Source organism: Channa argus, chromosome 18 (genome assembly GCF_033026475.1).
Source record: "Channa argus isolate prfri chromosome 18, Channa argus male v1.0, whole genome shotgun sequence".
NCBI classification, from domain to species: Eukaryota; Metazoa; Chordata; class Actinopteri; order Anabantiformes; family Channidae; genus Channa; species Channa argus.
In genome coordinates this window covers 20,664,157-20,680,444 of record NC_090214.1, presented here as the reverse complement: position 1 = coordinate 20,680,444, position 16,288 = coordinate 20,664,157, and the positions used below count along the sequence as shown (strand labels likewise).

Genomic DNA, 16,288 nt, shown 5'->3' with positions numbered 1-16,288 from the left:
GAGACCCATGACCCTTGGTGGTCTGGGAACACCCCACAAGACCTTCTGTTTTGGAGATGCTCCAAACCAAGTCGTTTAACCGTCCCAATTTGGACCCGAGATCCTTACATTTACCCATATTCTCTGCTACCAAAACATCAGCTTCCAAAACAGAGTGTTCATGTGTATGTGTTCAGTACTGTAGCTGTATTCCTACAACAGACAAGAATTATTGACATGTCATGGTAGACGAACTCTACTGTCCTCCATTTGTGAAAAGCAGCACTAAAAGATGAAAACAATCGTCTTCCAAATTAATCACATTAAGTGGATATCTTTTTGAAGTTGGTGCCTTTTTAATACAAGACTTGATCTTACTTTCTTTTCACTGCAACTAAACAGGGAGACATGAAAGCATTTTAGGCTAAAAAGACTTATATAAGATATAATATAAGATATCCACTGCTTTTGATTAAGTCAGTTTCAATATCCTGTAAGTCTGTACAGAACAGGGACTATAGATTATCCATTTCTTTCATCCATTTTGAACCTATCTTTTGCTTGTAATACTGTTTAAACAAACAAGCCTACAGCCTTGTTAGCAGCAGTGATGCTCATTGTGACAGACACAAAATAGCCAAAATACTGTAGCTCAATGGATAAAAGTTGATGTCTAATTAGCAGTAAGACAAATGTACAGTAAATATAGATCTTCTTGCTAAAATGCTCAAATGACAGCACAAATGTTTTTTTTTTTAACAATTTGGGTCTTATTTCCATTGCTCTGCCCACGACTTTATAACTTTGTACTCCTCAGAAACAGGCTGAACAGAACTGTGAACACAACAACAAAAAATACTTGATCACATAGTCATAACTGATCGTGCTGTTAGTCAGAGCTGGGAAAAATCAAACCCATATAACATTATTAATTGGGATGCGCTAATGACTCAGGTTACCTTTTAGGTTCTTATTATATAATAAGCAGAAAACGAACACATTGGCTCCCTGAAAGGTATGAAAAAGGTACATAACAGTAATATTAAGCATCATACTGTAAATCATACAAAAGCCAGTATTCTATTAATGACCAAAAGCCACAAATTGAGAATTTATAATACAAAGAAGTTTTAAAATGGGGGGAAAAAAAACACTGAATTTCATTAGTAGCCTGAGATATTAGTTTTCTACAAGCTACTCAGAGCACAGGGTGACAATCACTTCCCCCAAACCACTGCAGGGCCTTGTTCGTTGAATATGTTTTGAAACGTTGAAGATATAATATAAAAAGAATCACAGAAAAAATGTCTTCAGTATGAATATAGATTTGTTCTTGTTCAAACGTCTCTCTGTGGGTGAAAGGAAACATCCAGCAGCAGGAATCCCAACTGGTGCAACTGATATATTTTTACTCAAAAAAAAGCTCCGTCCGCGTGTGGCCTGTGTTACTTTGGAAACTTAGCTCACCTCCTGTAGGAGTCACACTGATATCAGTGTTACCTCCTTATTCAGTGCCCATCATAACTGGCCAGCTGGTGAAAAGTGACTCAGTTTCCATTTTGCTGGAAAGATTCATAACCAAAGTCATAATCTCTACCCTGTTAGTAATATCATTTCTTACCATTTAGGCCCGATCACACTGATGGCTTTAAACATCGTCATTTTCAATGAGAATAAAGGAATGTGATCACAGATTTATGCCTTGCTGAGCAATTTGCGTTTTTTTCCATCCAAGGTGCCCAGTGTTTTTTGGAGGAGCACCTCCAGTTCATAGAAAGGTCCAGTCAGAGCAGAAAAGCGCCTGATAAGGTGAATTAAGAGGCTTGACAATTCACAAGCAGACTGTCACACTGTCCCTGACTCGTCAGCAAGCAGTGAACTCATCATGATCAAGGCAAAGCTCCTCCAGATCTCTCGTCTTTCTGAGGGTCTCTCTCTATTTCTGTATCCAGCATATTTTAGAACAGCCTCTCACCCATCATCAGGAAGTACACTGTCCTTATCCTAAAGCATATCTACACTGTTGTGAACATTTATACTACACTGCAATGACCAGTTTGGGGTTTCTGTGTCACCATGTTGAGGGTTTTTTTTGCAACTGCGGTGAGTTGTTTTGTTGTCGTGACTGAGGGGATATTGTTGAGTAGGAGCTTGATGATTCGAATTGAATTTGATGTGTCAGCTGCTCCACCCAACTGCTGTTGTTTAATGGGTTGACTGTGCAGCAGAGTTGAACCAGATGCAGAAGAGATTTATTCATTCTTCACAATGACTCAACTGTGTAATTATTTTCTTTAGAATTCTTTCTGTAATAATAGCTGAGATGGTTTTATTGCACAGATGGAGTGAAAGTCAATCCAAATGTAATGAGGTCGATCAATGGCAGGATTAACAGAAAGAGATCGATGAAGAAGAGACTGGAGGAAGTTAGGGGATAAACTAGTCCCCAGGATTGGGGCTGGGTTGTGATGCAATTTTGATGTAGGTGCCACATTTGTGTTCACAGTATCAAATGATGCACGCTGGCCTATTCATCCCTGGACAAGGACTGACTGGGAAATGATGAACAAAACAGTTGTCAGAATTTGATCCACTGATCCGATGTCTCTTAGAAAGTATAGAAGCGAGTTACTTTATCCAAATCCAGGCAAGTGTGCGGGGAGCCAACCCAAAGTCAATCTGCTCAGTGCTGGTGTTCATGCTTCCCTGGCCCGTAAACCACGAAGCATGCGGAATATCTGGGTCATTTTTATTGCTAGAATCGTGAAGCGTGCAGAAGGTTTTCGGTGTATGTGCCACCGAGCAATTTTCATAGCAGTGACTTGGGCGCCATCTTGTAATCCAGTATTCAGTACTCTCCCTGAAACACTCCATTATAAGGCACACATTTGGTTTCCCATCATTTTCTTTAGCACACCTGAAACAGTAGAGAGAGGTGGTTATAAGAAAACCTTTCCAGCCAAATGCTTCCACACATTACCTCTAGAATTGTATGGTTTGGATTGTTCATTCATTTCTAATTTCCTCTATTTACATTTCTAGCCATCCATCATCTGTAACTGCTTAGGGCAAACACAGAGACATACACAAACAACCACTAACACTCATATTCACACCTACAGGCAATTTATATTAATTTAATTTGATAAGAAAATTTTCAATTTCAATCTACATGGAATATTTATGTTGATTTTTCTAAATGTATTATGTGCCTAGAACTTGATTAAAAGTCCAGCTATGGCAAACTGAATGGACAGTTTAAACTAGAGGTCAGGACCAAAACCACGTTTTAGGAGACCTCTGCAGGCCTGCGCAGTAAAGTTTCACGCTGAGGAGCAGATCAGGTCAAAGGTTTGAAAAGGTTATCCAAGAAGCAGAGTGCTAACAACTTTGAACTTTGAAACTGCAGGTGGATAAAGGCATGACATGGCCTCTCACTTTCTGATCGGACATCATGGTGCTGGCCTGCAGCGAAGCTTTGTGTCCACTTTGCAGACCTCCTCCTGGTCGATCATGTTCACAGAAGATGGTCCCATTGACGTAGTGAAAACGATCACCTGGGACAAGGCGGTTCCTACAGGTCACACAGGTGAAGCACTAGGAAAAAGACAGACAACTCATTTACCGTTTATTACCAACTCTCTGTCAAGTTTGACACCTTGACAACAGGATAAATGGTTTGGCAATGTCCATGTTGGTTTGCTACAATCACATGATCACACTCACCTTAAGGTGGTAAACACTGCTTTGTGCTCGCATCACCATCTCACTGGCTGGTATAGACTGTCCACAAGCACTACAGGCACCACTGTGTCCAAACAGCCTGTAGAAGAAAGGATAAAGCTTTCAAGCATTTTGTCAATTTATGCATATATGCATTGTTCAGTCCATTTGAAATGAGGTTGAGGCATCTGCAGAATAACAAACACAGAATTTATGAGCTCCAGTTATCTGACATCACGTGAACAACAGGAAGTGGCCAATCTGAAGTGTGTAGAGGTGTGTGGTGCATTATTTTGTAGAATCTAGGCATCATTTTCTAATTTCATGCTCTAAAAATGCCAAACACAGTTCGTGATTCAATCATATTTTAAATGTATAAATCATTATTTTCAATTACTCTAAGTTGAACAAACCCATTTGTTGGCTTGGATAAAGTAGTTAGTTTTAGTTTAAGCATTATATTTCTCTCATTTTCTGTCTGCTAATTTCTTTTAAAAAAAAGCATATTTCATGGTCGGGAAACGGTGGGAGCACAGCTTGTCATCAGGTCATCAGCCGACTTATTAGAGGCTCCTTTCGCACCTGCTTCGGGCACCTGTCTGTCAGCTGTCTCTCATTAAAGTAACCTATTACATCCAAATGATAATCAGCGAATCCAGGTTATTCACACAATATCTCCATGGCCAGCTTCCCCTAGACTGACAGACCCTTGTTTCTGTTTTAACACAGTTCTGGCTGACATCTGAATGAAAAGTAGCATGTACCTGTCTCACATACACACAAAAGAGTGAAATACCAAGTGCGTTTTGGATGAGTAATACAAAGCTTTGGGTTTTTTTAATGGTGCTATCTGTTACCATAGCAGTCCCAGTGGCACCTAAAGTAGTACAGCAACACTGTAATGCATCCTTAGGTTAAATTTACATGACTTGTTACATTATATACATGGCCTGTCCTGGCCGTGACTGATCTGTGTTGATTACTATCTCTCCCCTGCTCTGTTTAATCACTCTCTACTGGTTTCACCTGTTGTGTCCGCTATTTATGCTCTGCTCACCTGCTCCTCTATGCCAGAATATCTGTCTTCCCCAGACCAAGTCTCCAATTTGTTTGTGATGTGATTTTCCTTGTGGAGTTTCTCCAGGGTTTCCTGTCTGCTCTCAGAACCTGAGAACTGTTTGTTTGTTTTGTGTTTCCTGCTCCTGGCAATGATTGTTGGACTGCTGGTCCTCATTTTTCTACTTTTCTTGCTAGTAAGTGACTCTTTGCTTATCACTGAATTGTTTTTTTTAAGAAGAGGATTTTGCGCAAGCCTCCGTAAGCTCACCATCTACTAGTGGACGATATTAGCTGATACTTCATGTTTATTTGTCCTCCCTGGCTTTCTCTCATTACATGGACGACTTTGTTGTGGACACTTTTACTTGATACTGTAATTTGTTTGTTACTATGTGTAATCGTGCTAATTGCCTATATCAACGCCATAATTCACCACCTCTCTTTTCTAGATCTGCATTGCCAGTTCTCTGGTGTCCTGCTGCATCTGCTGAAAGCCCCTCCTCCTGCTGAAAGCCCACTTCTCCATCTATTCCCCTTATTTGAAATAAGCTGCCTTATACTCATGCCCTGGCTTATTTTCTGGGTCCTTATTTCTAATATGGCCCTAAAGACATCACTTGCATCTTGCAGCAATGTCCACTCTGTACAGTAATGTGCATTTTAACATACTTTGGAAAGTATATGATTTGGAAAAACAGAAAGCATAAAATCTAGACACAAGCAATTATCGCTGTACTACATGTAGCAGGTATAGGGTAACATGGGGGCAGAGTGGTTAGCACTCTTGCCTCACAGCAAAAAGGTCCCAGGTTCAATTGTTGGACCCAACAGGGCTTTTCTGTGTGGAGTTTGCCACGCAGGTCAAGTTGGCCCATAGTGGTGGACTAACCCACTATCTGATGCAGTTTCATTGTACAATATACTTTACATCAGCAGTCAGGCCCTTATCTATATCACATGGTGTAATCATGTCACCACCTGAACTGCAGAGGTTTGTTTTTTTTTGTTTTAAATGGGAAGTGTCTGTCATCCTTACAATCATGTGTCTCTCTCTTTCAGTGACTGCCAGATGAATTTTTTTTTATCTTAATCCAATTAATACATTTAATGAGACATTTAAGACAGACATTTAATGAGAGTGCCTGAGAGGATACTCTCTTTCACTCACACACACACACACACACACACACACACACACACACACACACACACACACACACACACACACACACACACACACACACACACACAGGCTGTGTGAAATACTGTATGACTTCTTAGAACTGACAGATCGGTAGCACAATATGCTAAAGGTTTGTTGAATCCAACGAAATACAAATGTGTAACACACAGAGGTGAGGAGAGCATCTAAAACCTGCACTTAAAAAGATGTGTAACCTGCTTTAGTTTCCCTAAAGGTTGGCGTGTTAGGTCTACAGTACTAATTTTATCTCTGCCACCGTTGTAGAGATCTGAAATAATGAAATCATGTTAAATAGCAGATTTTGGGGGGCTTCCAAGTGTGTACAGAATAAACACTCCAAACATATTTCGTGCTAATATTTGTTGCACTGAACAAAAGCAAATGCAAAATGTAGCTAACAGTGACCTTGACCTACATTGTTACCTATAAAAGGTAACAATGTAGGCCTACTTGTGGTTCCCAGAATTTCCAAAGGTAGAATGGGAGGTAGAGCCTTTAGCTATCAAGCTCCTCTCCTGTGCAACCAGCTCCCAGTTCTGATTCTGGAAGCAGACACCCTCTCTACTTTTAGGTCTAGGCTTAAAACCTTCCTCTTTAATAAAGCTTATACTTAGTTATAGTTATGCTGCTATAGGCTTAGACTGACTTTATAATGAAAATTGGCTTGAGATAACTTTCTTATGAATTGGCGCTTTATAAATAAAGTTTAATGAATTTAATTGAATATTGTGAAAATATTTATATATTGTAATGTTCACATGACTAGTACCCATGGATTGGGCCACACACCGCAAAAACTAGGGTGACATAGGCACTCCATTGACCCAATACCGACTGATTTGAAATTCTGTCACTTCTGTTACTGTCCAAAAATAATTACAAATGAATCAGCGAGACACACTGAGATGCTCCCGAACATCTTTACTTTATACAGTGGTCTAAGGTCAGCCAGTCATCTGCCCATGTCCTAGTGAAATTACAGTGGTTCACAGCAATTAACGGAATATTTTCTCTTACTACTTCTTGACACCACACATGAACAGAGAAACATGTCACCCAGTGGAGCAGTGTTTCTGTGGCAACAGAAGTTTTCAAGGCAGACCTTCTGTTTAAAGCTACCTGTTCTTTGCAGTGTTTCCTGAGTTCTTGCCAGTGTTCCTAACCATAAATTATATCTTACTATAAAGCCGTCAAACTTGCTGCAAGAAGAATGCTAAAAGGATAGATTCACAATTTTTCATATTGTGAACAATGGTCAGAAGCTCATGCACAGACATGTTTTGTTTTCTATAATTGTCCCTCCTGTAAAAACAGACTTAAGAAATCCCAACAAAAAGACTAAGTACGCAATCTTTCCTCCCCTACTCACTACATTATGCTTCTGATCTGTATATAATTCTACTGTATTGGATTTGATTAATTTGTAATTGTATTTATATTGAATTTCCATGAGCAAGTGTTTGTGGTTGTTTTAAAATTAGCTGTGTTGTGGGTTCTAATGTTCTGCTTAAGATAATACGGTAAAAGTCTCACCTCACCAGCGGGACTTACCTGATGTAGTCATTCTTACAGAGGATCATGCCTCCTTTGCTGTAGCAGGTGCTGCTGTATTCCCCCAGCTGAGCGTGGCAGCAAGAGCACTTGAGGCAGCGGGTGTGCCAGTAGCGCTCCATGGAGAAGAGCAAGAAGCGGTCTGCAATTCGACCTCCACATCCCGCGCACGACCTGATCGCTTGCCCACCGCCACTGCCCATCACTGCCACTGTGGGCGCCTCCACCCTGCTGTTCACCATAGCAACCTGAAGACATTGTATGAGGCAAAAGAAGACCAGGAGTCAGCAATGGAGGCAAGACTGGGAAACTGTAAGGAAAATATTCTGAACTATTCAGAAACAGGTCATTTAAATGAAATGTATATTGTTCTTAAAGCTACATATGTAACTTTTTATAAAATTTGTTTTCACAAAAAATATACTCTTATTACAAAACTGCTACTACTCTTATACACAAAACATGTTTGATCGCTTTTAAAATCATCCACTATCTTTTTCTAACTCAACGGTAGTGGCCATCCTGTGCTTTGTACACATGCCAGCTTCGCCATCCACCTCTTTGCAACTACAAGGTATTGAACGTGATTAACTTATTAATTTAGTCAGAAGAAAATGTAGTAACTTATATGACATACATATTCAGTTTATTAGTATAAGTGTAGAAATGCCGAAGTACAGTTTTAAACAATTTCAATGAAAAAAGACAGGAACACAGTCCTGTCCCTAGCAGTAGTAAGTTTTAACAGGAAAACACACACACACATATATACACACACACACACACACACACACACACACACACTAGTAACATTTTACAAACCCACTCTTTTTAAAAACCTTTAGTACTTAGAGTCTAGAATTTAGTAGTACTTTAGTTATCATTTTGCTTTTGATGTGTCAGTCAGTCTTTCCGGGAATTTATGGGTCTTCTTGTGACTATTGCAGCCTAAAATGCCTGACTTTGGAACGCATGTTGCGATGTTTTTATAATGTTTTAAATTGCAAGGTCACAGAGAATTCACAGGGAATCAGTTGAAATGATTGCTGCGATTACAATATTGCAAATTCCTTAAGGGAGGTCAGTGTAGTGGGCTAATTTGTTGAATCTTCCCAGGTCTTTGGCCCTGCTGTGAAAATGCAAAACACATTTCCCTTGAAAGGCCTTTTACCCCAGGGGAAGGTTCCTGGACTTTAGTTCCTGGGAAAGAAAAGTACAAAGAATTCAACATTTAGCCCTCCGACAAATGTTACAGCTGTTCTGTGACTCGATGCAGAGGCCTGCTTATTATGGAAATGTGTTTCATTTCAGCTAGTGGCTTCTTCATCATCTGTGTGGAAACCAAACCTAAACCTAGGGCAAAACACTTTCACAATTAAATAGCTGGAAGTGAACGAGAAGCGGCAACAACATGACAGATGTGCCATCAGGCAAGATTTAGCAACTCTACTTTTCCATTACCAAGCTGTACTGATTTCATGCACAGCTGAGAATAATGTCACATTGAACTAACATTGAGCACATCCATAGCAGTGCATGGTACTCAACAATGAGTCAGCAATGCCGCCTTTTCAGCTTCTTCTCTGATTCATAATTAGTGCCAACAACAACATAAAATAATTGCAGGGCTACATTTCATTTTCCAGATGAGCAGCACAATTTGTCCTCTGGAGTGTCTAATTTCAGCAAGGGCATGTTTAGCTTTACGAGCAGCCTTCCCACAAGATTATTTGAGATTTCTGCAGCTGGCCCTCTGCAGTGAAGCCAGCTGCCCTCAGTACCCTCGTTTTCTATAGCAGACACCTGGCTCTAATCAGCCACAGGAACACCATGTTAGAAAGCCCAAGGCTACATTAAAACCACAAGCAGCCTCACTTACTGGGAGCAAATCTTCCCATTAGTGAAAGCTTATTCGTGAATGAGCTGATGTTTTGAATGACTCCAATTAAACATCATTGTCTTTTTAGATGGTGCCAGTTATTTTACAAGGTTTACAACAACAATGCATACCATAACCAAAGACTTAAAGATAAAGAACACATAGACAAATTACAGTATGTCAATAAGACCTACAGTAAATGTCTTGTTTCATATTTGTTTACATGAAACACAACATCGTTAAGGCTGGTTATTCATACTGTATTTAAACTATCCAGTTTTCTGATAGTTGTAGGACTAGTAGGAGTAGTCAGCTTTTGTGCGTTTTTATCATTCAAAAGCTTTCATTAAGTTTATATTTCATCTCAACACTTTAAATAACATAGAACATAGCACTGTTTGTATCAGATAACCCGATTCCTGAGGAGTATTAGTATGTGATAAAGGTATTGGAAAATGTGACCGGCAGTTGTTCCTTGTTAGCTCCGGGTGTCCTGTGATAAGAATGAAACCACTGATGCACCGAGCAACACACACAGAGCAGGTCAGCAAAGGAAAACAACAACAGCTGATGACAGATTAAAACCACCAAAAACAACAGTCAGTGACATCAGCAAAAACCTCCACAGAGCAGGAGCGAAAGTGTCACAATGCACCATTTGAAAAGTTATGAGTAGAAATGCAGAGGTCATACCACAAGATGTAAACCCCCATCCCCAGTAAGAATCAGAAAGTCGGGTTGGAATTTATAAAAGTACAGAGATGATCTACATATGTATATATCTACAAAGTGTTATAGACTGATGAGATCAAGGTTAAACTTTATCTAAGTGATGGAGGAAAAAAGGATCTGCTCTTGATCCAAACCACACAAGCTTATGGTGTCATGGTTCAGGTTTTGTGGCTGCTTCTGCATCATTGATCTTTACTGATAACGCCACTAATGAAGGTAGCAGCATAATCTTTTCAGAGGTTACTTAAATATCCTCAATGCATCAAAACAAGGAGGGAGTTTCATCATGCAGAAAGACAATGAATTTAAAACACACTGCAATCTCAACAAGCACAACAAAGGATTTTATCAGGGAGAAAGAGTGGAAGGTTTAATTCTGGTTTAAATCGCCAAGAACAAATAATTCTTTGAAATTCACAATTGATATGAGTTGCATTAAAGCACTATCAGCAGATGGTGGCCTAACTGCTTAGTCACTGATTTGGAACGTATTTTTGATATAAGTCACCACCCCCACCTCTTTTGGGGTGGCCAGATCTAAAAATATTATAACCGTTTCTATTTATATCCTTGTCTAACACTGATCTACTTAGCCAGATTTCAGATAAAACAATAAAACCTGCCTCCGTAGAGCCCAGATGCCCAGATATGCAAAAAAAAAAAAAAAAAAAATCTATTTTAGAATCAAGACTGTGTACATTCAAGTGAATAAAACCAAGGCCAGATCTTTCTTTAAAGTCAGCTGGTGTGTTATATCCAGCAGCAGTGACTGGGCCTGGGTTGGGCTGCACATTCCCTGACATCGACAATAAAAGCAAAATCTGCCATTTTTGTTTCAACTTTCCCATGTTAGCCCAATGTCATATATACAGGAATACAGACTTAATCAGCAGTGCTTCCTGTGGGTTGCTTCATACACTTTGTCCACATCTAGAACTATTTGCATTGCAAAACTTGCACTATTGCAAGTTTTTAATAAATTTCCATGAGCTCAAGGACACAGCAGGTAAATGTCATGGCTTAACAGAAGAGGTGGAAAAGGACTAAACCAAGTTAATGAAAGAATAGTATCCAGGCTAATTTTTCTTTATCGGAAGTGTAGTTTTTATTTCTGCTGTTCTTAAAAGTTCTATAAAGCTCAACATCTACTGTAATTTTTACAGTAGTTGTCACGACAACTGTAATACAAGTTGTTATTATGTAAAATGAATACAATGTTTTCCCACATTTGTATTGAGAGCACAGTCTTGCTGTTTTTTTTTCACCATCTATGCCCTGTGTTCAGTGCCAGATTCCTTTGGGTGGAACATCACCTACTGTGAAATCAATTAGCACCTAAGTCTGCATAACACTACTGATTCCACCCCTTTGAAATGAAGTCAGAGCATTTTCTGTATGGACAAACCAGCTCATGCACAAAAGTATTTTGCCCCAATGGCCCCTATTTCTAATGTTCCATAGAACCTCTTACATTGCCCTATCCGTTGTTGTTCGGTTGATTTCAGAGAAACAAACAGCAGTCAAGGCTCAGTCAAAGTTTTCAACCAATGCATGTAAATTTTGTGTGACCTTGGAAAATTTCAGTTACGGCAACTTTTCCACGAATGCAACTTTGTCCCTAAATGCCGCTAAATTAGTGGATGCACCAGAGCTGCTGATGAGTGCTTCCTTTCTTAAAGTACATCTTCACACAAGGGCAAATGATAGGTCCAATTTAACAAAATATCTGATTTCCAGGATGTTGTACAGCATACTGCTCTTAATCTGCAGGAGTTTCCTCCCAGGCTACGACATCTGTAAAAATTAATTGGGCAAAGCAATTCCCTGATGCTCTGTTAAAAGTAGACGTAAAATCATTCGCAATGTTTACAACATTGTGGTGCAACTAAAAAAGTCATTAAATGACAAGCACTTTTTTTAAACCACAAAAAATGCCTGGCGAATGTCTGAAATGTGTGTCTTCTCACTGGACCAATTTGCATTGGATTTTTAATTAATTCTACAAAAACATGCTCGTTGGGTACAGTGGTTGCCCGTCAAGGAGTTTCACTCCCTTTGGCCATATGTTCAAGTGTCTTGGACAAGGCACAGAACCCTCAAGCTGTCCTGAATAAACCCCAGCCACAAGCCAGTGCTCTGTGATTACTGATTCCAAGCCTGGCAATTTGGGGAAGGTTGGATCCAAAGGGCATCCAGAGTAAAAATCTGCGCCACATTAAAGTGCAGACCAGATGATACGCCGTGGCAGGCCCTAATGGGATATGTCGAAAGAGAAAGGACAATGTACAGTAGCTAGAAGGTTGGGTTATGCTGCAGAGTATGTGCTTGCTTTGTTGCGGCTGGTATTTAAAGACACTTTATGAAATGCAATAGGTCAAAAGGTGATGTGAAACATTTTCTGTGGCCTCACTATTTGTAGGGCTAGTGGAGCAAGATGAGTTATGATGACATCTGCACAGAACAGGGCTTGATCGGATGTGCTGAAATGAGGATCCACAACACAGTGAGATTTCTCAAAACTATAGCCACACTCAGTTCATTTGCAGGTGGTGATGCAGAGTAGAGCATCTTCCAACACAAAAAATCTTTAATTATAGACAAGTAATAACCTGCTGCAGCTGCTGCTGGTCTTTGTCATTTTAGGAGGAACCATTTGACACACCAAGTCCAGAAGAGGTCTGCCAGAATGTGACTGTGAAAAGCAGCTCTGGGTCTACCAAACATTGCCTGCAGAGGGGATGCATCCAGGGTTCCTTGAGAAAGAGACTGGGGAATAAACCAAGACTCAACTGATTTTCCCCTTGAGGGATGAGGCAGTTAACAAAGCCCCTCCTGCACCAACTTATTTATGTGAATGGTTTTCCACTCCAGGCTGTAGGCTAACAGTTCTTTTAGTACTTTTAGTACCAAATCCATCTTGGCCTTATGTGCAGTGTTTTCTTTCATCAACATAAACTATTGTATAGTATCATTGTGTATCAAATTATGCAACAAATACACATGCTGTTAATGTGAGCATCTCACCCAAACCTACAAACAGAACGAGTGATGTAGAAGGCCTTGTAAGGGTTTGAGGATGTGCTAGTCCTGAAAACAGATCCTCTTTTGTTGTTTGAAAATGGTTCAACAACAAATCAGATGTGACTCAAACATATGGGATTTGCAAGTTGTGTGAGCTAACAAAGAGTGGAAATTACAAATGCATTCCACCCCTGCAAACACTAACAGCACCAGTTTAGAAAGGATGTGATGGAAGATCTTTGAGCAACAGCCCCAGCAAACTCCTCTGGCATCCTTAACTAAAGAAGAATGACTTTAATCATATAATGATAATTATTCATATCAACTGATATAAAAACAATTACTGTGCTAAATGTCTTTCCCCATCATCCAGCCCTTGTGAACATAATTTACAAATCACTTCAGCTCACACGGTCTCACACACCACAGTCTCCAGCACCGGAGTACAGCCACTGAGGGACACTGAGTTCCACGTGGTGTTTCATTAAAACTACTTTCTTTTTAATTAACACTGGAGACGTGAGTGCCTGTGGCACAAGTGTTCACCTGAAACAGTTCCAGCCAAGTTAGAATGATGTTCCAGTGCTGTAAACTCATGCAGAGCAAAGAAGGCCTGATGATGCACTAAAGAAAATATCGAGTTACTGAACATTTACATGGGAAGTCAACAGTCACAAAATGACTTCTTCCCTAATTTCATTTCTTAATCTGACTACTGCCACAACTACGGGGCTACTTCTAAAATAAATTTATTAATAATAGTAATAATATTTAGGTCTGTCTCTCTCTGTGACTCACACTAACAGCGGAAAAGCTGAAAAAACAAACTGGCAGAATTATTTTACCAAGTTATTATTTGAATAATATTAAATTGCAGCAGTGGAGCTCACATTATAATGTGAAAGTTCGATTTTTTGTGAAAGCTAGTTGACTTAATCAGAACTGCACAGACGCATCGGGATTTCTAATGAGATAATGAGATGTGCTCAGCTCACCCTGCTGCGATGAACTCGGACGTCGTTGGAGTGAGTAGCTGCTGAAAGCTTAAAAGCTTAAAGCCCAGAAAAGAGCCAGATGTTGCAGCTCAGCCGTCAACTTTTCAGCTGCTCAGCTCTGCACGGGCCTATCCGTCTTTGTGCCTGAAACCCTTAATGCGTAAAGCAACTCCTTGTCTTTTCCCGTGCGCGAAGTGCTGTGGCTGCAGCAGCAACAGTTCACTGACAGCCGCTCATTTCTCCACCAGGTCCGCGTTCAGCTCCTGCCATTGATGTGAAGGGAGAGAGCAGAGCCTCGGTGATTTAAACTCAGCCTCCTCAGACGTGGGTGAAGGGGTGTGGCTCCTGCTTCCTCTCACAATAATGAATGGCTGCTGGGGATTCACAATCATCCTCCCTGTAGGTGCACAAACAGCAATAATTTGTCCCCTGGCAGGAAAATAGGACAGAGTTTTCATCAGCAAACCTTACTCATGGCCACTGGTGAAGGATGTTTTCAGATGCTGCTTCAAAAGACTTCATAAAATTCCATATTGGAGTTACCCAACAGATTCGGCTACTTTCATATTGCCAAATAAAGGCATGGTCGCCTACTTTAGTTATTGCTATTACTACGAAGATTGAGTATGAAATATTCCAATGGTTATAAAAGACATTTTATTTTTCACCTCTAAGTATAAGTTGAGTGTGTGTTTTACATGGGAATAAGAACAGGTTGGCATTTTTATTTTTCACTACAAATATGCTCCAAAACGTCTTAATGTCAAGGGGGGCTTTCAAAGCTTTCTGTTACTCAGACGTCAATGTTAAAAAAAAAATGTTTTGAGTGAGACTGAATTTTAAATGTATATATTTCTACTTAGTAAGTTTTGTAGCTTCTTATTTACTCATAATAACGAACCATAATAAGCGATAAATAAAAAATTAAAAAAATGCTAGAGCATTAAAAAAAAATAAAATCACAAATTTACAAAACACAAGCAAATTAAGAAAACAGCTTCACCAAGTGCAACACTAAAAGAAAACACTGTGAACAGACAAAAAAATTCATTTATTTGGCACATATCCACAATAAAACCATCTCTAAGCACTTTACATAATAAAATCTAGACTTAAAAGACTAAACAGATTTATTGAGAAAATCCAATAAATCCTTTCTGAGCAAGCATGAAGGCAAAGAATCCTCTAAAAGAACCTGGCTCTCTTCCTGTTGTGTTTTTTCTTAAGTTAGCACCTTTGTTTTTTTCTTCATATGTTTTGTTTATTTGCATATTTCAACCAATTTGTAACTTGCATTATTTAATTCTAGTATGGTGAGGACATGTATGAGTGGTACTAAATTCCACTAGGCTTTAAAACACTCCTCTGCTTCTTGATGAATAACCTGTCTGGATGATGTGGAGGAGATTTTCAGTTTGAACGGTGTGATCTGAAAAAGTTCTGGAGGAGCCGGTTGAGCTACAATAAGCTAGACTTGAGCACATCACCTAAACTGAAAAACTCCTCCAAATGATGTCATGTGAAGGATTTTTTCAGCTGGAAGCAGAGAGATATTTTAATACTGGGAAGGCAGTGGAAAGTTTAAGCATCTTTCAAATACACAGACTCCTTAAAGTAGTACTTTAGGAACCAAGTGGAAAATAGGTAAAGATGAACTTTTATTTTGCACACTATTGAGCTCTCAGGGCCACCTTAGTTTTAACTTAATTAAATGTTACCGCTCTGATGTACAATATGCATAAATAAATCTACTTCTAGTGTGAAATACAGTAAATATAAACTTACAATGACTGACCACAAAATATACTTTTGAGCATCAGGCATTTGTTTAAGCAAGGAAGCTCTAATCAAATCATGTTATACTACTGTATCACAACATGAGGAACTTGCATATATTCTACAGACATACTTGTCTTGTGTAGTGCTTTTAACCAAGGGGGGCTAAGAAGAGAGCTGACCTAACCACAATGTCAGTTTCCCATCCACGCCTTTAATTATATACTTATTTTGTGCCTGCTGTGGTCTAACTGAACCAGAAGTATGAACCACAGCCAATCAGGGTTCTGTAATAAGCACAGCAGTGTTTACTATCAGGAATAGTCTCATTAGTCTTACCCTAATATGTTAGACATTGGTGTAGTAATA

The 16,288-nt window shown here is 39.5% G+C and overlaps 1 protein-coding gene across 1 annotated transcript; it reads right to left on the bottom strand.

The window, feature by feature from the left end:
- Positions 1–723: 723 nt before the first annotated feature.
- On the bottom strand, positions 724–14,453 carry lmo4a (LIM domain only 4a). Its single transcript, XM_067484785.1, has 5 exons — positions 14,144–14,453; positions 7,517–7,764; positions 3,706–3,802; positions 3,418–3,576; positions 724–2,896 (listed from the first exon to the last, which is right to left on the bottom strand). The coding sequence occupies exons 2-5, from the start codon at positions 7,756–7,758 to the stop codon at positions 2,888–2,890; spliced, it is 507 nt and encodes a 168-aa protein (XP_067340886.1). The 5' UTR covers positions 7,759–7,764; positions 14,144–14,453; the 3' UTR covers positions 724–2,887.
- Between the last annotated feature and the right edge of the window lie 1,835 nt (positions 14,454–16,288).